Source organism: Vanacampus margaritifer, chromosome 12 (genome assembly GCF_051991255.1).
Source record: "Vanacampus margaritifer isolate UIUO_Vmar chromosome 12, RoL_Vmar_1.0, whole genome shotgun sequence".
NCBI lineage: Eukaryota > Metazoa > Chordata > Actinopteri > Syngnathiformes > Syngnathidae > Vanacampus > Vanacampus margaritifer.
In genome coordinates, this window is record NC_135443.1 from 4,692,547 (window position 1) to 4,716,485 (window position 23,939).

The 23,939-nt window shown below is 46.9% G+C and overlaps 2 protein-coding genes across 21 annotated transcripts in view; one reads left to right on the top strand and one right to left on the bottom strand.

The window, feature by feature from the left end:
• Positions 1–23,939, top strand: part of LOC144061098 (methylated-DNA--protein-cysteine methyltransferase-like) — a 237,800-nt gene that overhangs the window by 149,976 nt on the left and 63,885 nt on the right. The window contains exon 15 of one of the 17 annotated variants that reach the window (XM_077581197.1): positions 19,837–20,515. The exons of the other annotated variants lie outside the window; for them this stretch is intronic. The gene's annotated coding sequence lies outside the window, so the exon portion shown is untranslated. Of the gene's footprint in view, positions 1–19,836; positions 20,516–23,939 lie in introns of those variants that run through there. 17 annotated transcript variants of the gene reach the window in all.
• LOC144061097 (transcription factor COE3) overlaps positions 1–23,939 on the bottom strand; it is a 95,477-nt gene that overhangs the window by 7,537 nt on the left and 64,001 nt on the right. For 2 of the 4 annotated variants that reach the window (XM_077581187.1, XM_077581190.1), the window contains exons 8-11: positions 21,165–21,282; positions 15,706–15,836; positions 15,499–15,625; positions 4,717–4,805 (exon numbers count right to left, since the gene is read on the bottom strand). In XM_077581187.1, coding sequence (XP_077437313.1) covers positions 4,717–4,805; positions 15,499–15,625; positions 15,706–15,836; positions 21,165–21,282 — 465 coding nt within the window. Of the gene's footprint in view, positions 1–4,716; positions 4,806–15,498; positions 15,626–15,705; positions 15,840–21,164; positions 21,283–23,939 lie in introns of all 4 variants that reach the window. The other 2 variants (XM_077581186.1, XM_077581188.1) reach the window with 1 other exon arrangement.

Sequence of the window (23,939 nt, forward strand, 5' to 3'; positions counted from 1 at the left end):
GCGATGCTTAAGTGGCAGCCCGGTCATATCCGAGGATGATGAGAAGTGCGGCAACCCAATCAAGGACCAAGTTTTGTTGTCTTCCGACGAGACGCCTTCATGCGGATCGGCTCACGCTGTGAATACGATTAGCGCCGAATAGCGTTCCGGGGGCATTTCCATGTAAATCTGAATGCTACTCCAGAATAAGTGTAATTGGCTTTCATGTCATGGAGACATATCAGAAGCCGGCGCGCTAAATTGAAACAATTAAAGGCCTCAAATGATTCCTTTTGTTCGCTGACAAACGCGTGACCGATTTCTGCTGTTCTTCGCCTGGCTTTGCATAAAAAAAAAAAAAAAAAAAGGGTCTCGCGTTCGACAACTGTTTGAACGGAGCCGGCCCGCGTGACAGATCACCGCCCCCAAGATTTCGACGTCGGTTCCGTCGGCTCGTGACAAATGACGCGTTGTCATAAAACAAGCGCGGAAAAAGAGCCCGAATGTGATTCTTGCAGCAGTAGATTAACACGGATGTTGTATTTATATGATGGCAGTTAATAAAAGAGGGCCGAGGTTATGTAGCTCGGAGTGCTAATGCCATTATAAAAGTGTAAGGCAATTACTCTGTTAGCTCTAGCCCGAGGTAATGAATGCATTTAGAAGCATAGGGCCATTAGACGAAGGTACTTCAAAGAGCACAGGAAGAGAGATTCATTTAAATACATGCGTAATTGCTTGACATGAGCACATTTGTAATATTTTCTCCTGGCGGATTAGGCGAGGAATTGGAAAAGAATGGGTTTAGGCTCATTTTGGGGGGGGGGGTAAAGAATCCAAAGCAATCAGCTTAATAATAAAACAATATTGAGTTTCCACTTTTAATTTCATAATGAATCTAATTTGTTACAGAAGAGAGAAATTGAGTGTGATATAATGTGATATGCAGTCTATTTGTCCATTACTGCCAGAGGGCACAAAATGGTATTATAAATTGTCTTTTTTATATTATGAATAGAAAATTGTTTTATAACAAGATCTTAAAAAGGGGGTGGTGGGGGGGGGGGGTTGAATTCCAAAGTCTCTCTTCACTTAACGCAATGCCCCGCAAACCAATCTCCTTTCTCATCACTTGACTGCTCACACTTATTACTTTCATATTCACCCTGGACTTTGCATTGAATTTTTATATCTGGCGCTTCTCCCACAGGGTCAGACTGTCATCTGCGATGTTGTCTTAGAATTACGAGGTAAACTTCAATCAGAGGTAGCCCCCCAAACACCACCACCACTCACCCGCCATGTTTTTTTTTTTCTCTGTGTAGCAACAATATTAGCGTGCATCCCTCGCTATCCATGAGCACTCCCGTATTGGCTTTCTGTCTCCTTACAATTACCACGTGTCTTACTGGTCCCAGGGAGGAGGCTGGTGGAAATCAATAGCGCAGTAATATTATCAACTGGAGGGTGAAGTCATGGGCGGGTGTGGGGGGGCGGGTGTGGGGGGGCGGATAGGGCGCGGCGGCGGTGAGTGGGCTGGGTGTCGATTTGCCTTTCTGCTAATGCACACCCTGCGTCCTCCAGCTTGATCTCCTTTTTATAGACCCCCCCCCCCCCACCCCCGCCTCACCTGCAGCCAGTAATGGCCGCTCTCTATATGCCGTTTCTGTTCTCATTCCAAATGTACATGCAAGCCGCCGCCGCCGCCGCCGCCGCCGGCTCTTTTATTGGGAATGTGCTTTTGACCCCCCAGCGCTGACCCTCGGATGGCAAGCTTAACAATGACGAATCACTTGGTGGGATCATTTACATGCCCCCTGAACCCCATATTTGGGTCCATTAGAGAGCAAATCAAATATTTATGTTGTTTATTGGAAGTGCAGGGGTTTCATCTCACTCTGTGATTGTTTCATGCAAAGGCTGGGAGACCCGCGCTATATTAAGCATACGGCGCGGCCAGGAAACTAATCTCGGGTCCGGTGTCAAGAGCTGTCTCACTGCCAACAACACTTTGTATTCATGGAAAGAAGTCTGCTTTCCCCGTAATAAAGCTGTGTTTAACAATGTGCCCGTCTTTTCGCAAAGACACTGTGACTTTATAGAATAGAAATAGTGCACCCGCGTTGACCGGCAATGGCCGCCCGGTTTAAAGAAAGTGGATATTAAAGGTGCTCTAGCTTATGGTCAGGCTTCACCGGCTAAAATTAGAGTCACATTTCATGTCAAGGTGTTGCGTCCCCCGTCTCCGCGGGGACCCCGAGTCTAATTGAAACACTTCATATAGCCGAGCGAGGGCTAGCTTGCGATGCTCCGCTTCCCCGCATCGCCTCGGTCAAACATCTTTAGCGACCGCGCGGCTTGGACTTTATTAAATTGGCCGTCGGACGTTAATGATATTGCTGTGTTGCATGCTGGGATTTAACAGATAAGGTCTTCAAAGGTTTGACAGTGTTATTAAAACTCAAAGGTGGGCCGCTGCTTTACTACGCTACTTTGAATGGGCTAATCAGTCATATTATTGCGCTTGACACATCTGGAACGTCGGTCGCCCAAACGGTTGCCGGCATGGTAGCAATTAGTGACAGCGCGCAGATAGATTTTATCAATAGGAAATGGAAGGAGCGAGAGAATCAAAAGACGGGGGAGAAAAAAAAAAAGTGTCAAAGAATCAAAGAGTTTTGTCTCAGCGGGAGAACGATCTTCCTGTTCCAACGCGGCGGCGGCGGCAATATCGCGACGGCTTTATGTGCCACACAAGAGCATCTCAGACTTGACGTGGCTTTCAACTGCTTCGCCCCGGGTTCAAAAGAAAACAATAAGAAAGCCAAAGCGTAATAACACGCGCTCTTTGTCTATTAGCGGCAGTAAGACGAGGGGGTTTTACGGCACAGGGTTCTGTAAACAAAAGATTAAACCAAATCGAGCTGCAGAAAATGAAAGGAAAACATGAGCGGGGTAATGAGGGCGCAGACGTGGTTTCTGACCAGATTAGCATCTCCACAGACTACTGGAGAGGAAAACGCCTGATTGAGCTATTTTACCGCACAGAGAGTTTACGCCTCTCTCCTCACATCTCCTCACACTAAACCAATGCAATTACCACGCTGGCTAGTGGCTAAGCCACATATGCGAGGCAAAGCTGTTCTTTTTTTTTTTAAAGCACTGTGTGTTGGTGCTAATGTTGCTTTGTGTAATTCTCACCTTTGCCAGTCATCGTAACCTGTTTTTTTCGAGGACAGTGGACTAGGACCGCAATGAGTCGTCAAGTAATTCAGTTTTTTGTTTTTTTTCGGATACCCGCTTATTTACATGTATACTGTTCATGCCGCCACCGTCAAAATAAACCTTAGCATACCAAATGATATATGGAGGTCAATGCCTTGGAATGCTTTTATTTTGAATTTGTTCCAACGTAACGGCTGGCTTGACTCGCGTTGAATCTGCAATTATCGCTAAAAAAAAGGACTTAACTCTTTGACTGCCAGTCAGAAAAGGGATGCCGTGGGTGCCAGCCGATTTTAAGCATTTTGACTGATCTTTCAAGGTCCACAGAAAATGATGTGTTTGGACTATGGAAACACACATACTACCAAATGAAAGATTGGACTCTCACCTTTCATCAGAAAAAACAGTTTGTTTCTACCTTATTCCGTTTTTGAGTAATCAACAATAGAAAATGGTTAGTTTCACCTCTGTTTTGGAAAAAACGTCTTTTAACGTCTTTGGCACTCCTCCATAGGGTTTTACTAAACGTTATTTAACGTTTTTGGCAGTCAAAGAGTTAATTACACTGACATTGTATTGTTCGGCAGAGTTTAGCGGCTGCTAACAGCACTAGCGGCTGCTAAAAGCACTAGCGGCTAACAGTGCTAGTAGCGTCTAGCGGATTACTTTTCAAAGGCAGTTTAATAGCGGTAAATGACAAACCGGGCTGTTAGAATAAATGTACATAAGTTATCCCATATTTACTCATTTACAGTATTGCAAAGCATGGCTTCCTGCAGCTGGAAAACAGGAATTGTGCTTGTAGGGAAAAAAAGTGGATAGGAGATTCTCAGATTCTCAGCTCACAGCTCAGTGGGCCTAGTGGTACAGTGTCCGCCCTGAGACTGGGAGGTCGTAGGTTCAATTCCCGGCCGGGTCATAGCAAAGATTATAAAAATGGGACCCATTGCCGCTCTGCTTGACACTCAGCGTTTAAGGGTTGGAATTGGGAGGTTAGATCACTATATGATTCCCGAGCGCGGCTACTGCTGCTGCTGCTCACCGCTCCCTCAGGGGATGGTTCAAATGCGGAGAACGAATTTCGCCCCCACTTAGGTGGTTTTCCTCGCGAATAAATTTAAATCTCTTGTCATCCTTCCTTGTCTCTGGTTTATTAAATGTTCTAGGTTGGTTGAACCTGACACCGGCTTACTCAAATGTCTTGTTTTAGTCGTCAAAATAGCCACTGTGGTTTTGATGTCACTTCATCTCAGAGACCAAAATCTTTGGGGGAGATTTGTCTAAAATGTCACAAATGTTTCTAGAGAGGAAAATAGTGTACTGCAAAGCATAGTTAAAGCACACACAAAAAAAGTTTGTCTAAAAATGAAAACAAATGTTTTTTTGTCTTGTGTATTCATATTGGTTCTCAAACCAAGCAAAAATAAATATTTGCTTATTTTTACCCACATTTTGATAGAATTTTCCGAATATCAACATATTCAACAGCTGCAACCCTTACAGTGAACTGACCTTTGGTAACCTTTCGGGGTCGCCGGGGTGTCTGGGGATGACCTTCTGCAGCCTCTGGAAACCGTAGTCGATGGTGGGCTCGTTGAGGGCTGCACGAGAAGAGGGGGGCGAGACGAGCGTTACAAGCCGTCATGTTTTGGGCCTTTTCACGCAGACAGGAAGAAAGTAATTGAGCAATCTGTTAGCGTTTACAGTACAAAAGTCATTTCGGAATGGCTAATTTCAACAAAACCTCAGGGGTGTCAAATCGTTTCATGAAAAAAAAAAAAAAAAAAAAAAAAAAAACGGCGGCTCCGTGGGTGGCAATGGAAAATGACACAGTTACTTGTGACACTCGTGTCACAGAGTGTTATTCCATTAACAGCTGTGATGACCTACATCAGTGCCGGGATCCATGCGAGTCCCCCCTCCCCTTTTTTTTTTTTTTTTCATCTACTGTAGAATATTGACTACAGCTAAACTACAGAGCAGGCCTCTTTTAATCTAACAGAGCTTTAATAATCTGTGAAAGGCTGTCCACACATTGATCTAGTGTAAGCCGCTGTCATCTCACACTTCGCCAACGACTGTACCGCAACAGAGCGCCCGTGAAATACGGCGCCGGATCCCACGGAGCCATCAATCTTTCCCACCCCTCAAATAGTAATCTGGAGCATGAGGCATATTGGGCGATGAATCAGGGGCACAAAGTAAATGAATCATAAGCGAGACTTTGGTGAGAGCGGGGCCGCTTTATGTCTGACAGTCCTAATGGGTAATTGAAGGCTTCCTCACAGCACCGCCTGCTTCTAAACAATCATGTGTACACTCATAGGCAGCGTCGGGCGGGGTAGGGGGGGAGAAGAGCAGTGCGAAAAGGGGGAAGGAATGACTTAATAGAGAACATCGCTTCTCAATGTAGATATCATTTTCAGGAGAGTAACTCCGCCGAGCAAGGCGCTTCATAAATCAATGGCTTTCTATGGAGACTAATAAGAAGTGCCGGCCTCTATTCATTGTTCAGCCGGTAATTTGGCCCATCACTCATTACTCAGCATGTAATTTCGGCATTAACACCGCACAGCTCGCTGAACCCGCTCCACGCCACAGAAAGGGAAAGCACGCCAAATATGGAGTCACAGTAGGAACATTTATTGCTCTTGCTTCCTTTTGTTGCCCCCCCCTGCCCCCCCTGCCCCTTCCCCTTCATCTTAATACACAACACATACACTCTTCTTCTCCGTACCTTTTGCGCGCAGAAGCCCGGCTACGGTAATTGCCAGCTCGAGCGTGATCAAATGCAGCAATTATGTGTTCAAGCATGGCCGATGCAGGGCGCTAATCGATAGCAAGGATGTAGCGTAGCCCGCTAGTACAGTAATACGCAGCCTCGTTTTGCCGGCTCACCTGAGTAACATACACCGCTGGAAATCTAATTTGGCAGCTCATCATGCGGTACCCAAAGCGACAAAAGGGCCCGCCTCACCAAGTGGACAAACGCCATCTTCCCCTTAATAAAGGATTGATCGCTTGTATTGATCGTACATGACAAGGCGGCGGCGAGGAATTTGCCCCCCTTTCCTTTGTTATTTCCAACCTCATTCTTATCTATGCCTTGGCACGCGCACGTGCACCTGCCCGGGAGTGTGCGAGCGAGCGCGTACGCGGCCCCGCCAGACCCCGCCGCTCAGTGTGATGTAAATTGTGTATGTGTAAAAAGCACTCCATAATCAGGCCATCCATCATCAGAGGCTGTCAGTGGGCGCTCTCGGGGTGATACATCACGCTCTCCTGTCCTCCGCCTCAGCTGGGGCCTGCTCCAGCCGCCAGGCATGCTGGGAACGCAGCCGGAATGGCGCGAGACCTCGGCTGGGGGAGCCGCTCGGCGTGATGCGCCTTTGCCGATGATAACGATGCCCAAACGGCGGCGGGAAAAGACTCGGCGGGGAATCGTATGAGCGGGAGGATGGGATCTCCTTAAAGAAGGCGTCGAGGCTTAAGTGCTCACACGTGTGAATGAAAATATGACGCCGGCCCGGTTCACGCAGTCGGGCGCGGTGCCGGCGTGACGACGTGCCGCTCTCTCATCTATCATGGAGATGATCTTTGTAACAACCCCGGCGTAATGAAATTGGTGACACAGACCGCCATCTGCTATTGATTTCATGCAAATGCTTGTGACAGCTGATGGAGACTTGCATTAGCGCTAAACGGCGCTGTCAGTTGATGAGTTGACAGTTTTGTAGTCGCGGCATGTACGCCGGCGCAGACAGACACAGACAATGTCAATAATCCTGTAAGAGCCGCTGATGATATATACTGAGCGCTTCTATGCGGCCGGGGAAATAAATGCCGTACCTGCACGTTGGTAGCGCCGCGCCGCAGATTTTTGTCCTCCGTACAAAGATTTTCTTTCATCTGGATTTCTCCAGAATGATTGTGGACTTTACTTTTGAATGCCACACACATTGACAGCATCCTCCTTTCTCCTCAAATAGTACCGTTTCTTCCACCTGAGTTTTTGGAGAGTTTTCCATTTTACGACCAGTTTTTCGTGAATTTTTGTGAAAAGGGGGTAGGGTTTGGGCCAAGGATAAAATTTGGGGGCGGGTCCAAGACTGATGTAAATAATGGAGAAACCAAGGTGTCAACAGATCTTTCAAAAAGTCTTAAGTTAGATTTTCCAAAGTTAAGGCCTTAGTTGTCCTTTCAAAATTGCACTTAATCCTTAAATATACTCTAAGGTCAAAACCTGCCACATTGTATACTGCCAAAAGCACACTTGTATTTTTTGGTGCTAAAATAGTAATAGTAACAACTTTTTTGGGGGGGGAATTTGTTACCTTTAAATGTTGAGTTCACCCCCCCCCCCCTTTTTTTTTTTTTTTTACCGTGGAGTCCTATTGTGTTGAAAAAAATAATAATTTAAATCAATATTTAATTTACTCATAGCTGCATGCATAGAAGATATATTTAATTGGACTTGTAATAAATGAGCACGCTGCAATCACATCAAATATAATCAATTTTTTTTTAAATATTGTATTGAGCCCGTATCGCCCGCTTCAATTTGTCGCAATAAAACGCAAATGAGAGGTTCTTAAATTTGATCAAAGGGGCCATAAAAATGTCTTAAATTTCACTTTCTTAAACCTGAAAAAAAAATCCCTAAATTTGTCATTGAGTAATCCATGAACCTCAATAGCAAAAATCTGGCAAAAGCACCGAGTGGGTATCTATGACTGTGAATATTTACTTTGGCCTTGGCGGAGGTTTGCGCTCCACTAAACGCCATTCAAGTTTTATAAATAAAAGGAAAATATATGTATTGTCATTATTTGACCAAATTTGATGACCAAAGTGTGTTTTGATAATATGGTCAAAGAGGGCGGAGGGTGAGGATGCCCATCCTGCCCCCCCCCCACCAACCCCCCACCCCCCTTTCTGTGAGGGCTTTCAATCGCTGCATGGAAACATGAAACCCTCCACAGACATCCCATAAATCCTTCCCTGGCTGGGTGGGGAGTCTAGCCAAGGGAAGGGGGAGGCTGAAGAGGGCAGGGGATAGAGGGGAGCTATGATACGGGTGGTGGCGGAGGCGGATTGTTTAGGGGGGGGGGGGGGGGGTTGGTGTTTTGCTGGCACGTTCCAGTCACGCCCGCTTCCCGGCCCGCGGCCAATCAATACCACTTTCCTGTTTTAGAGGTGGGTAATTATGAGGTGGAGAGATTGTGTGACCTCTCACCCCTGCTGCATTACTCGGCTGATATTAAGATAAATTGCCTGATTTTGGGTAAACATATGCTGCAATTCAAACTGTCAGCACTGGTTTGCTCAGGGATAATTTGTATTGATCTCCTGGCTTCTTCCCCATTTTGCTTACTGACCTCACGGATAATTAGAGAAAAAGAGACACGGGGAGGTAAGGCAGGACTTGCATTTGAATACTTTGTAGAGCAGATGAAGAGCACAGGAAAGCTGGCAGGGCGGGGCCACATTATGGACTAATAGAATTTTCATTTTCTTGCTCATCTTCTGTTCAAATTTAGACAGGTTACACGGTCTGTTCAATTATGTCGCTGATGTTTTTTTCCCCCTGCTAGTCATACAGATAAGCCATTTAATTGTTTAACACAGCTTTTTCCGCAGTTTAATATCCGTGATTATTAGATTAGAACATGTCTGTCACATTCGGCGTATTATTACAAAAAGAGTGAGTGTCATTTCCAATGATTCTGTCTTTGAGGAATGCTGTTTTGTTAAAAGTTTTCTGACCTCGCTCATATGCGAGCGCGCGATCAAGTTTCAGAGAATGAAGAAATGGAATGCATGACTCGGTGCGCAGCTGCGACCGTATCGCTTCCAATTTTCGACGTTGCGCCTGCGTACGAGCCGCCCCGGTGGACGGGCTCCAGTGGAATTCCTCAGACAGGAATGCGCACTTCCCGATCTTGTTTTGATCGGACGCCTTAATCGACTCGCTGAACATTTCCTTCAGAAAGCTGATTTGGTGTGTGCTAAAAAAAAACGGAGTGCCCGTCCCGCCCACTCTCCGGCGCAACATGGCCGACGTTGGCAGCCCCAAGTGCTTCCATGGCCATCCGCCGCCGTGCCCCCCCCCCCCCCACGGTCCATATGGAGGTGAATTGAGCACATGTTTCGACTGACAGTATCAGGACATAAACATAGGGAAATGTTTGAGCAAAGCAGTAAATTTAAGGGAAATTGTTCCTTGTTAAGTCTATGAGCCTGAATGGAAGCTTGCGCCGCGTCCTAGCATTCCTGCCAGCCATTACAGCTTATTACGATAACTCTATCTTTCCAGGAGATAAAAACCTAGCCTTGTTGCCATTTGCCAGCTATTACTTTCGCTAATTATACTTAACTGCTTCGAGCTTATCTCCACTCCTCCTACACCATTGAGCAGTTATTTTTTTTTTCTTCCCCCTTAACACAAATTAGAGGTGGAGTGGGAGTTGGAAAGGGGGAGACAGATAAACAGCACAGGCAGAAGTTCATTCAAGTGTTATTGCATTTGTGACTTGTCAAACAGTGCAAGCAAAGCCTCGGAGGCACCTGCACATCTGTTAGGAGGATGCGGCTCAGGAACGGCGTCAGCAAACATACCGTAAAGATCTCATCTTATTGGGCTTCCACACAAACGAGCGAACAGGCTTTTTACTCTGCGTTACTGGCGAGGGGGAGCGGTCGGATGTTGGACATAAAAAGATATCCAGATGCCATGCGTTTGGACGCCACAGCAGGAAACGGCATTGAGAGAGCAGAAAACACGCATGCAGATGAAAACGGCGTTTCAAACCCAAGCCAAATTGGAATTCTTCACTGCACACCCACGCAAAGAAAACCTCATCTGCTTTGACACTGACCATATCATCTCCATCCACTGTTGCCAGTTATCATTGAGTGATTCCGCCACCTCCAGCAGCCTCAAGATGAACAGGAAATTAAAATTTCAAAGATCTGCAGTTAAGATAAATCAATGGAGAGAGAGATCAATGTTCATTGAAATTTCATGAACTTTGAGCCGATACAGATGGAAATACCAAGACAGTTACACTCTGCTGCAGAAATTGCTCCTGCAACAGATAAAATGTAATTAACACGGTTAAAAGGGAGCAATGATACAGATTGCACATCCATAATTCCGCACTGCCTTCAATTCTCTCGTATTATTAGAAAGGGCCAAAGACACCTGTTCAATCCTCTCAAATGACATCTCAAGTATGTGTGCCACCTCTCTAAGGACACGGGCGGACTTTCACACATTACCGGCCAACAGAAATCAAATGGGTTCCCTTCACAGCTGATTGCAAGCGCAAATTAATATTGTAAAATGAAGATCAATACATGGACGGGGCACGGATCGATGGCGGCTAAATTACGACTGCGTTTTCCCCCTCATTCAAGATGAGTTGTGTTTTCCTCCCAAAGTCAATACCGCGCTGCCTCCCCTCATTCATTTCTCAATAAACTTGCCGATGAATTTCAATCAAAATGCGGCAATGGAAGAGAGGGAGGGGGAGGTGGAGTTCTTTTAAAGCCCGCTGGGTGCGGATCGCTCCGAATATGGGGCAAGAGGAGGAGGACGAGAAGGAGAAAGATCCTCGTCTATCAAGAACCCCCCCCTCATGCCTCCTCTGTCTGTCTTTCCAATGGCAGGCGACTGATGCTGTGACTTACTGAGGACAATCCATTCTCGGAGCCATTACAAAACACACCTCCAACGACACTGGGGGGCAAAAAGTGTGTCCAATTAAAATTAAATCAATGAATACCATCCTTTAGTGTGGGAGAAAACATACAGCCATGCTTTCATTTTCCTCCCACAATGCATTTCGCACAGAGATGTATTAAAAAGGTGTGTGGGGGGGGGGGGGGATCCACGGCCAAGTACTTATTTCAATCAATTTCCTGGAGTCGGATTTCACAGGTCACTTGCTGATAACATGCGGTGGAATAATGCCCGCAGTGTGCTTCTCAAAGCCTACCTGACAAGCTGCCTGACAGTGGGGGAGCGCGGCCACGTGTCACGTCAGCCCCCTAATTGGACACAAGGACCTTCCTCTGTGGGACCTTGTCGCGCTCCACGCAAGCTCACAAGGCCTTCAAACGACGCCCGTCTAGCTTGGCAGTCGGAGTCCGCTTCGCTCCCGCCGAGCCGGTTGCTAAATACCCCGCTTGTAATGAGACAGGCAGGTATGGCTATTGGATAACACGGCTTGACACATGCTACTAGGCTGCTGCCAACTGGTTACAACCCATTTGGCTGTGGCGATGACTTTTTATAAATGCCTGTTCAGTCCACTCTCATGGCAGCAGTTCATCGCCTCCAGTCAACTTCTATAATAATAATATTGTAAATGCAATTATGCATTACCCCACCCCCCCCGACCCCACCGGCGCATCTGTTTACATGCCTTCTTGAATGCCTTTGATTGAGGCATATCTTTGTAAAAAAAAGGCCCCACCCCATCACTGAGCGGCGTCTGATGGGGTTCCGAACCCAACCCTTGCAGGGCAGGAAATGAAACGGAAACTCCGCATCTGATCAGCTGCTGAATCTGGGACTTCAAAGTGGTCGGCAGGGTGGAGAGGAGTCCTAAGGATAGGCCTGATTTACAGAACATCGCAGGGCTCCATCAGATAAAAACTGGAGGAGTGTCCAAGGCCGCATAAAGTTGACTCTGACTTTCTTCAGTTAGACACTTCTCAAAATAAAGACCTCGTCCTCAATATCTGCACTAGCTCCATCTTGCCTTTCCATCCTTTACCGGACTGACATTTCCTGATCCCCACCTCTATTGAATGAAGCACACATGACCCCTTTGTCCTTACGTTGATGAATGACTACCTCGTACCCGTTTTGTCAGATTTTGGTGCAGTGGAGTCGATAGCGTCACCTTGACGAGTAAAGTTTGTGATCCATCAGCCCTCAAGGCTGTCTGGGCTCAACTAAGGCCTGGCAAGAGCGGCTCGCTGCATGGGGCATCTGCGCCATCCAAAATCCTTCAACCAGTGTGCCGCCAGCCTGTGAGGTCGAACGAATCGCGCCTCTTATTACTGCCGCTTTACAGTGGAAAAAGGGGAGGGGAGGGGGGGAAGAAAAAACACTTGACTTGTACTAATAGCCGAGCAGCCATGCTGGTCACCAAAGGTCTGAAGACGAAGCACCCTGTCAGTGCCCAGCTTGGGAAATTAGCAAATAATGTTCCCGTCTCCCTGACAAATGTGTGACAGCTCGCCTTCGCCAATCATCCTCTCCTAACGTTATGATGCATGTCCCGGATCCCCACTGGAGGATACAGGCGAAGTTTACTGACCCTCAATTTACCCATGACAAATGGGGTCCTGGTAAATGTGCATTTTCTAGGGCGCGGAAGGGGTTCATTTTAAGCAATCCTGGTTATGTGGATGTCACTGATTAGGATAAATAGTGGCTGAGTGTGTTCGGACTGCTTGCAGAACCACATTACCATGGGCCTGCACTGTTGCCCCTGGAGGGGGGGGGAGCTCTCGTGAAAACTTGCCCATGATAGAAAACCAAAAGCTTCTGATGCAATTAGGAGATTAAATTGGATAAATTGTACAGTCGTTTTTATTTATGATTTATTTGTTGATATAGTGCAGTAACTGCCCCGTAAAAAGGTAACAATGCTGCAAATGAGGTTGAAAATGTTTTAAAAAACAAGGGGGGGGGTGTCTTGATCACACCAGGCTGCTCTCTTTGCGGCGCTTGATAGAGCATAATAAAGTATCGACTGGAGGTACAGCTTGGACTTTCTCCTTTTGATTTTCTCCAACCTTGCTGACAGTCAGTTCTACCGGTCCTGTCCTGACCAATGGATAACCAATACATGGATTAGACAGAGGACAAGCTCGCAAGCTCTGAAGGGACAACACTTTGTTGAAAGGTAAAAGGGGGTAGACTGTAAATTAGCCCGCATGACTTTTTCTTTTAAAAACACGTGGGGACATATGAGCTCCTCCATGTCAGAAACTGCGACCTAGTGAACTTTTATGCCTCTTGTCTGTTTGTCTCGTTAGCGTTAAAAACGTCCAAGAGGAAATGCCAGCAGGAACATTCGACACTGCGGGGTGCTCTCTTTGGGAGAATGGATTGTGAGTTTTGGAAGTGGTTTCACGGTAATAACCTGAGTGAGGACGTGCCCCTCCGCTATTCAATTTGACTCTGGGTAATTTGTGGTAATTTCTTTGAATTGGGTGACTTACATTTCCACAATTAGGGAGGCGTTCGCAAGAAGAGCCAACTTGGAAAAAGAAAGTATGAAAAGGGCAATGCGCTAAAGCCACAGCTGGAGCTATCTACGCTATTATTATGCACTTTCGACCCCACACGCACCAGATCATTTTTTTTATGCAACTCGGTTATATTGAATCTGCGCATCACTGACATCAGACATTAGCAAAAAGCTCAATTGCAGCAAGCCCAACAATTAGTGGAGTCAGTGGAAAAACCAAGCAGTCGTTCACAAGTGTCAATCCTCGTGAGCCACACGGCGACGGGAGGAGCAGAAGAGCTGGACCCGTTCATTGGTGACTTTCTCTTTTAATTCACTAATCAATTGTACCTCCATTGCCTCAAGGGGCAATTGTATCCTTATACTAACTGGAAGTGAGTAAGTACTGAGGGAAGATGGAGTAAGAATCAGGGGGAGAAGAGAAGAGAAGAAAATCAACAAAGATAGAGAAAGGGGGACACGTTTCCTCGGTAAAACCTGATGGTAATCATCCCAATCCGCTTAGCCTCTGTGACTAATGGGGTCTGTTCTTTAGGGACCTGCCACTTTCACCGGGGCGCTATAGAAGCCATTAATGTCTTAACTTATACACCTTCTCAAGGCTGCGCGGCAACACATGTACACACACACACACACACCTCTCGCATGCACTCCCAGGCACACATGCACTACGCCGGGCACACTACACTCCTGTTTCATTATCCCGGTGCCTTGTTGGCCTTTGCTCCGCTCCTGCTAGGGAGGTTAAATGCAGGAGAGCTGGGCCAGACTGCACGGTTGGAGGAGAAGGGGACGCATGGCTGAAGGAGGCGAGGGGTTGGAGGAGCGAGGGGGGGGGGGGGGGGGGGTTCTGGGGAACAAGAGGAAGGAGGGAAGGGTCTTGATGAGAAACAGCTGCCCCAGGATGGAGGGATCTGGGTGAGGGGGTGGCGGGCCCCACTTTGCAATTCTGCTGCGCTCAAGGCCAGGGCTGCGCTTGAGGCCTGGGGGTGCTGGCGGCAATTGGGTGTGGGGGGGGGGGGGGGTTGAAGTGAGAGTGCCTTGACGCACCCCTGTTTCATTCTGTCCATCAGAGCTGCAACAGACAGAGGCTTCCAGGTCAGACAGGCTCTGACCCCCGCAACCTCTTGTCTCCTCAGCAATGATGACAGATAAGACCACCACTTCCTTCTGTTAGTCAAGATAATCACATCCCCTTACTTTTTTGGTGTGACACACTCACACACGGCACACACCTCACTTGCCTGTGTTTGTCTTGTTACATACTCCTTTCACGCCACCCGAACCCAAGGTATTGCATTTCCAGTCTCATTTCTTAAAAGCAAGAATGGCTTATGAAGACTTCTGCCAACATACCAAAAATCATAATTTGCATCAGCCTCCCCAGAAAACATTAATTGGGACAAATTTCCGGCACATGCCTCCACAAAGCTGCATCAACTTCCTCCCAAAATTCTGCTCACAAACAAACAAACAAGCAGCGTTGAAAACATGAACCTCCTTGGCAGAGGTAACTGGATAGGCACGCAATAAAGTGTGACCAATCCTTGGATCCTCACCTTTATCCTCATCTGCACCAAAATTTAATGGCAGCTTATTTGGCCCATTCCCCAGCCGTCCACAAGGTTTTATGCTAGATTTAGTGTAATCCTCCTAACTAAGTAACAGCAAAAAAAACGTAACCTCCACCACCACCACCCCCTTTCCTTTTTGCAAAATCGGCACAATTAGCAAGCCGAAAGCCCGATCTGCCTCGTATCAATCCAGATAAAGACAATTGGCAGAATGAGTCATCCTGACAGCTTGAGTTTAACAGAGCTCGGCAGCGACCTTGTACCACAGAAGGTCAGAGGGGGATCGGGTTGCAGCCCCTCCATCAAACAGCCTTTTACTTTAAAACAGTGCAGATCTTGCACATTTTTACATCCAGCCAGGCAAGACCTTGGTTAGTTCATTACCGCCAGGCTGAGGCTTTTCCGTACGACGACGACGAGGAGAAAAAAAAGAAGAGGTTCTGACTCACCAGTGTACACAAATCTCCCGGGAGCACCTTTGCAGAACTGCTTGGACTTGTAGGACAGCGTGACTTCCACCACGCCGGGGATGTGCCGAGGCGGAGTCTGGACGCGGATAGCGTGGGGAGTTATCAGCTGGATTAGAGAGCGGGAGAGAAGAAATAATGAGCACTCGGCAATAACGAGAGGAGGTTCAACCCCCCCACGCCTCGTACCTCGCTCCACACGAGCATGGTGCCGAACACCACTTGTAGGCCGTCAAAGAAGTTGTCCCCTATGATGATGACGGTGGCTCCTCCGGTGGTCCATCCCTCGCTGGGGCTGATAGCCTTGATGCATGGGGTGGCTGCTTATCCAAGACAAAGAAAAGAGCAAATTCAGCACCCGGGCTTTGAGGTGTCTCGCCCGTTCCGCACAGACGCGTCACCGCGTCACCTCCACGTCCGAGGCCTCACAAAGACATATCGTGGAGATAGCCCCCCCCCCCCCTCCCCGGTGAGGCGGGCAGTGAGAAGAATGATGGATTTGTCCTTTAAGGCAGGAGAATCAAAATCATTTATCAGCGCGCCGGAGTGGTGTAGTTAAGCAGACCCTTCAAATGGTTCACTTCACAAAGGCTAAACGCCGGGCTCGCCAGGAAAATGATTTGATGTTGCAAATGATGTGTCAGGGCAAATGTAGCCATCGGAATTGATTAGGCGGGCGCCGGCGTGTACAGTAAGATTTCAAAGTTGGAGGCGCGTCGTAAATTAGTCAAGAATAGAGGCCGTTAAAGTGGAAATGACAAGCTCAAGCTTTGCTGCTTCACGTTGTTTCATTACCTTTTGTTCTGCATATGCAGTACAGTGCCGGCGCAGTCGGAGTAGTTTCAGGTTTCATAACGCCGAGCGCGCTCATGAATTATTCACACCCAGGCTTTTTTTTTTTCCCCCTCCCACCCTTTGTTTTGGTGATCGATTCAATCCATTTCATATTGTTTATTATTACAATGCTTTTCATCTGGCGTGACTTGGGCGACGCGGCCGCGCCATACGTCAACAGTCGCAGTTGTTATTATAATCTAATTTGAGTGATCTGGCGCCTCACATCCACTGTCATTTGATGCATTACCTTAATATGGCGCTCGGCACAACACCGTGTTTACCACAGAAATAGCATGACAGCTCTCCATAAAGCAGCCACATCAAATTTAATCTATTTCCGTCAATATCTTTGAATATACAATGAATTGTGCATGCGTTTCCTCCCCATTCCGGCTGGCTTCTTTTTCTTCCCGGGCTTCTAAACCTCTATTATCCTTTCCATCCAGTGAGTAAATCACAGTCGGCCCCTTGTTGTATGGATCACCTCCGACAAGACATCTCCCTTTGTTTGCCTTGCTGTTGGGCCTGTTCGGGTCATGTTTGCCGTCTCTCCCGGCCCATAAAGTGCACGCACACACGCGGTACTACAGGGAATCTGACTTTAACAGGCGCTGTTGACTTCATGCTAATCACCTCGTACAGATTTTCATTTGTGAGGCCTGGAGGAGTGACATTTGCTTTCCTTAATTGCGAAGCGCGGCGTCTGAAAGAGGACCAACCCTCTGCGGGCGCGCCGGGCCCCCCTCTGAGGGCCTGACCTTCATCAGTGCGGACGATTACAGCAAATAATTCACCCTTCAAAATTACTGTAAACAAATTGACTTTGGGGATGAGAGCAAACGAGGAGGCGGGAGGAGGAAGAGGAGGAGGAGGAGGGGAAGGGGGGACCTGATGGTGACTGTGACTGTTCGGGGGGCAGCTGCAGCCTAAAGCCCGACCGAACATGTGCGCGCACATACAAACGCACCTTACGCCGCCACCCACGCGCGCACACAGAGCGACCCGAGGAGAGACAGTGACTCTTAAGCCGTCCACCCTTCTGCCTGCAAATTTGCATACGTCTCAATGCGCAGACAGCGCGGGGAGCATGTGCTGAATGAGGACCGTGGCAAAGTGGATTACACAGTCAGCGCCGGCGATCTGATGACAGACACGCACAATAACCCCCCACCACCACCACAACCCCACCCAGTCCTAGGCATCATGAGAAGTGGAAACTTTAGGTTACAGCACAGGAAATGCACCTGTCCCCCCCCCCCCCCCCCCCTAAATCTGCTGGAAATTAAAGCCTTAACTTCTAAACCATCCCGTCCAGACCGCTCAGTTTGCCGCGCGAGGACGTCAAAACTGATCCGGGATCTGAGCCTGGGAGGTCGCGCCTCCGGTATTGTGACACTCAAACAGGTCTGATGTAGCCCCGTGAAGCCGTCCTTTGTTCTGCCTGCTGAAATGTGTTGTAATTGTGCTGTGGGATGTCCAGATGGTCGGTTGATAGTGCAGCTGATGGGATTATACCTTTTACCTCTCCCTGGGCCATCTGTTCCCTTTGACTCTCTCTCGCTCGCTCTCTCTCTCTCTCTCTCTCTCTCTCTCTACATCCCTCTGCCTCTCAACCTCTCTCTGCCTCTCCTCCTCTCGTTTCTCTCCATCGTTCCTCCCTCTCTTTCTTCCTCTTAGGCCCAGCAGTCTGGATTCACTTGTCTTTATTGCATAAACCCTAACAGCATTACAGCCACTTGGCATGCAAATGAGGCAGGCGCTGCAGGCTCTATGCTGAGTCTCCTATATTGTCTGGGGCTCTATAATGGTGAGCTACGGAACGTGTGCGCGGATGATGACGATGATGCCATGTGTGTGTTTGCAAAATAGTGTTTGTGAGCATGTTTATGCATCTTTAAGCCTGAATCTATACATGTTTGAGTGGCAGGCAAACCGCAAAGCGCATTTGTGTCTGAATGCATAATTTGCTTGTTGTGTGACAGCGTGCACACAAGTGGGGGGGAAAACACCTAGAATGGCACTCGGCAGCGTGCAGGACCTCCGCCAAGGCCCCACAGTCCTCGTTTGGATCGCCACCAAATTGTTCATAGATATCCACCTCCTCCATAGGCCTGGATTTTGTCAGCTAGATTAATTATTGGCATTATCGTACCCCACTGGGGATGCGATGAATTTTTTGGGCGCGCATCCCAATATTTTTTGGGATCACTTTCAAATTTTGTCACAGTGGTCCAAAAAAATTGGTATCTCTCGCTACAATTTTGATCGCTAATTCATTCAGTGCCATTCATAAGGCAAGTCGAATTTGAGATGCTTCGCACATTTAGCGACGAGGGACTCAAAACATTAGAAATAGCAATAAATTAATGTCAGTTTTGTTGAAAAATATTATGTACCGTTTAAATGGATACTTTACTTATTTAGCCATTTTCAGCAGTAAAAAAAAAAAAAAAAAGTTAATTTGTTGGCTGTAATTAATTTGATAACGGCATTTTTCATGTCCAATTAAAATAATAAATAAAAACGCATGTTGCCTCTTGCTGCTGCTCAGGGCTCTATCAATAACTAATTACAGCTCAGCTGGCAAACATCACATGACCAAACCCCGTAAACAGGTGAGGCCGTGATTTGTCATTACCTGAGCTCTGAGCAACTGTGATGTCATACAGCAAGTGACAAAATGTGTTTTAAAAGGTATTAATTGTGACAAATTATGAAGTTATCAAATTAATTATAAAACAAAAAAATTCTGCTGAAAATGGCAAAATACGTTAAGTATCTCTTTAAATTGTGGCGGTGTCCATAAAGTGTTTTTTGTATGAAAATCAAATTAAGGGAAACTGGATCTGATTGTTTTGTGTACATATACAGTATCCAAAAACATTTTTTAGAATGCCTGATGGGAAGAATTTCTGGTTGTGTAAGGAATTTTATGTAAAATTCCTAAGAATTTAATTAAAACCAATAAACGGCTAAAAAGCATAAGCCTCAATGTCACATGGTGAGATGCAGGCTATCCCGCATTTGGACCAATAGGGGGCAGCACCTCTTGATCAATGCAAGAGGCACAGATGATGCAGGCAGAGGGAGAGACTGACGCTCCTCTGCCTCAGCCACAAAAGGCTCAGTCACTGTGCCAGCCGCATATCTCAGGCTTCTTGCCTATAGTGAACTCTAGAGGAAGAATGTGTTGCTATTTAAAAAAAAAAAAAAAAAATGCTTTAAAGCCAATGCCTGCCCACGAGTGTCACGGCGCCTTTCTGGACATGGCGGGAGTCTCCGAGAAACAAAGCGAGCTATGGTTTTTTCCGACGCATTTTATATTAGCAGAGAGGGAAGAAAGAAGTGGGGCGGGGGTGGTGTTGTGAAGTAGAACACACACGCACACACACAGCTAAGCATCGGGAGGGTGTGTTAAAGTTATTAGACAAAAGACATGTTCAACTGCGCGGTTGACAGTCGCTTCTTTTCTCGCGTTTACAGGGTGTCACTCTGCTGCTTTGAAGAGTGTGGTGAGAAGAGGAAGAAATCATGGGTTGGGTTAACCTGTAAAGAACACACACACACACACACACAAATACATTGACATACACACACACACAACGTAGGGGGGGTCCCAGGGGAGTGGGGGAACATGGAGGCGAGGGCTCAACCTCTTTAATTGCTCTCCTCATTAAGAAACTGGTTGCTAGGCGATCCACACCTATCGTGTCATAAACGCGAAACACACAAACAGAACGTCAGCGAACATAATGACTTTGCTGCTCCGGGCAGGACTTTAATTATTTGATTTTGTTCTCCAGTAGAGGAGTCATTAATAAAGACAAAAACAAATAGATTAGCTTTTTGCCCCACCAGGACTGCGGAGTGCACCAGGATATATTAATTGTCTGATGTGTGTGTGTTTTTTTTGTGTTTTTTTTTTTTAATTTATTAGTCGTCGTTGTTGTATTAAACATTACATTTGCTTTTGGTGGTAGAAGCATTAATGGCCATTAATGTGTCGAGAAGCTGGGTTCACTCAGTGGTGTATATAAACTGTTTGCCCAGCCATAATTGGCCCTTGAAATGTGAAGATAAGCAATTTGCACAATTGCCTCTAGTCTGTTCACTCCTCTCTTTTTTTTTTTTTTTGTTCTTTCTTTTTTTCAACACGCCTTCAACCGTATGCGAGTGGAAAGCATAGAGGTCACGGGGTTATGTTTTGTGCATTTTGCTTTTTGAATTTCCCATGGTTTGGTGGTCCTTCTCTCTTTCTCTCTTTTGGCTGTGCAGGCAATCAGTCTATCATATGGAATCAGTTGGAAGAAAAACAGTAAGTTCTGTTTTTCTCATAGGTCACCCCCAACACGCACACACATGCTATTCACCCCCCCCCCCCCAACCCTTTCTCCTTCCTCCCCCTGTTTCTGCTCTCTCACAGCTAAATCTGCAGAACCCAATGACAGGAAATTGACCTCACAGCCAAATTCTTAAGCAATTTGATCATGTTTCACATGAGCTTTTAGGACAAATGTAGGTGCATTAGCAGACCGGGACTTGAATTATCAAACCGTTTCTGAAATAATAAATACACCCAAGTAACGCTCGCTGTCTCCAAACATGGCAGTCGGTTGACAAAAAAAAAAAAGATATCTAAAGGGTCTAAAAATGAAAGTGATGGAGGAAAAAGCTAAAAGACGCTAATGTACTAGAAGCTACTAGTGGCGTGCTGGTAGGACGGGAGAAGATTGGAAAGAAACGGCGAGAGGGTGAACAAACAAAAGGTGCCAAAAAAATGTGCCTACCAGTCTCCAGATAAGGAGGCGTACCTTCTGAAGGGTCGAGTCTGCGAGCCCTTCGCCCATGTTTGGAATTGTTGTGTACGAACATGTTGTCGGACACGGCCAATACGTGGCCGTCCACGTTGACAGTCGTCGATACGACAACCTGCGGGAGGGGAAAGAGATTTGTTAGATTAGAAAACGTCCATTTTGGGACGTCATCGCCGGTAAGTGGGCGTACGTGTTTGCATGTTTGCTAACCGCACGGCCCGCTTTCAGACGCTTGTTTTGTTTGGATGTATCATGTTACCGTGAGCAGCCATTTTGCTCTTCGGTGTCTGGCATTTGTGTACAGCTAATTGACTTTTGAGCCTCCAAAATACATTTCCGTTCAGCCACTCCGCCAACTGTCATCACGGCTCAAAGCTCCGAATTATTGATCAGCGTGTGCATCTGTTTGAAGACGGAGGGGGCCCACCCCACTTTTAAAATATTACTGGAGTCATTAGTAGCTGAACCGTGCTCTCTCCCATCACTCAGCAAACATTTTGCTAGGATCGGATTCCAAACCACACTCCATATTTCATAATGCTTATTTTTGTTGTTGTTTTTTCACCGACCACATCTCCAAACAGTCGGGCCACATGTGAATGGCTAAAGTGTGTCTGAGCCGGAAACAGAGAGCCCCTCTCAGGTTTGCCTCGCCGGTAAGTGACCTCGCTGAAGCAGTGGAATTTAGGGGAGCGCTTTTTTTTGCTTTTTTTTTTTGTAGGTGGGGTGGGGGTAGTTTTTGGGACTGCTGAAGGTGGGGGTAAAGGGAAAAGGGGAAGTGAAAGAGCTCCATTCTTTGGAGCAGGTTCAGAGCTGGGCCAAGCTGAGAATGATGGATTGGGCCCTCTCTGGCCTCCAGCTGGTTTTTGGGGGTAATAAGTGGACTTGAAGGCATTCAGAGTACACAAGTTTGGCCAAAGAAACACCTATGGAGGAGCATCTGGCAAATCTATTTGGGAGGAAGAACACTATATTAACTGTTGGACCCGTGACAAGGGAGACATGATGTACATTTTTGCTTCTCCGAAAAGTGCTGCGCAGCTTTTTCTTGCGGACCCTTTGACACACAAGCGAGATGCGGTGTCTGTCATGCATCAGTCCACATTCGCCCTCGGGGAATACGCGAGGAGGCAGGGGAGGCCTGATGGCAGTGACATCAGGACGGGACACCCTTGTCTTGTCTCTTTCGTGTCTGGCCTTCCTCGCTGGATCCAACCTGAGTGCCTATCACCCAACAAGGCGCGCTCCTCTCGTTTGTCCCCATCCAATTGCTCTAAAATCTACCCATTTGTTCCAACTCTATACCCAATTGTTCTAAACTCTACCCAAAGGCTCTAAACTCTACCCAAAGGCTCTAAGCTCTACCCAATCGCGTTAAACTCGACCCAATTCTTCTAAACTTTACCCAAAGGCTCTGAGCTCTACCTAATCGCTCTAAACACTACCTAAGCGCTCTAAACTCTACCCAATCGCGCTAAACTCTACCCAATTGCTGCAAACTCTACCCTAATGTTCTAAACTCTACCCAAAGGCTCTAAGCTCTACCTAATCGCTCTAAACACTACCTTAGTGCTCTAAACTCTACCCAATTGTTCTAAACTCTACCCAAGGGCTCTAAGCTCTACCCAATATCGTTAAACTCTACCCAATTGTTCTAAACTCTACCCAAAGGCTCTGAGCTCTACCTAATTGCTCTAAACACTACCTAAGCGCTCTAAACTCTACCCAATTGTTCTAAACTCTACCCAAAGGCTCTGAGCTCGACCTAATCGCTCTAAACACTACCTAAGCGCTCTAAACTCTACCCAAAGGCTCTAAGCTCTACCCAATATCGTTAAACTCTACCCAATTGTTCTAAACTCTACCCAAAGGTTCTGAGCTCTACCTAATCGCTCTAAACACTACCTAAGCGCTCTAAACTCTACGCAATCGCGCTAAACTCTACCCAAAGGCTCTAAGCTCTACCTAAGCGCTCTAAACTCTACCCAATCGCGCTAAACTCTACCCAATTGCTGCAAACTCTACCCTAATGTTCTAAACTCTACCCAAAGGCTCTAAGCGCTACCTAATCGCTCTAAACTCTACCCAATTGTTCTAAACTCTACCCAATTGCTGTGCACTCTACCCATCTCGACTGGATGCGATGGTGGGCTGGACAGACAAATGCAGTGTTGGGATAAACCAATTATCAGTTGGGGGGTCGATCATTTCAAGGCTGGACTACTTGACACATTAGACGCGGCAAGGCTGAAAGAAGTAGTAAAAGTGCTCCGTGGTCATGTCCTTTTGGTGTAAATCGCCACATTTTGCCTGCCCACAACAATGATGGTTTTCAGATGGCCGCAAGTGCTACATGTGTGCATACTTAAGTGTGCACACATGTGAGCAAGGCTGCTCGTAGGAGGGAAATATGAATGTGTGTGTGTGTGCGAGAGAGTGCATGCCCGCGCATACATGCAGGTATGAATTTCCGCTGTCAGACGGATTGTGAGTTAACACTGTTGTTACATGTGCTGGGATGGTCCTCCCCCCTGTGCTGAGGCTCAGAAAGCTGTCAGGAACACAATTGATGGCACTGCTAAATCCTATATCTTTATTTGTGTCAGATGCGATTCCCTTATAAATATTCCGTCCAGAGTGCATAAGACACCAATTCCCCGCCCTGGTTTTTTACCTCCCCCTGTGCCAATAATAGATTTAGATTCATGTGTGAGTGCGTGTTGATTTATTTGTACGAGAAGGCGGCAGTAGACGGAACATAGCGTGTGAAGT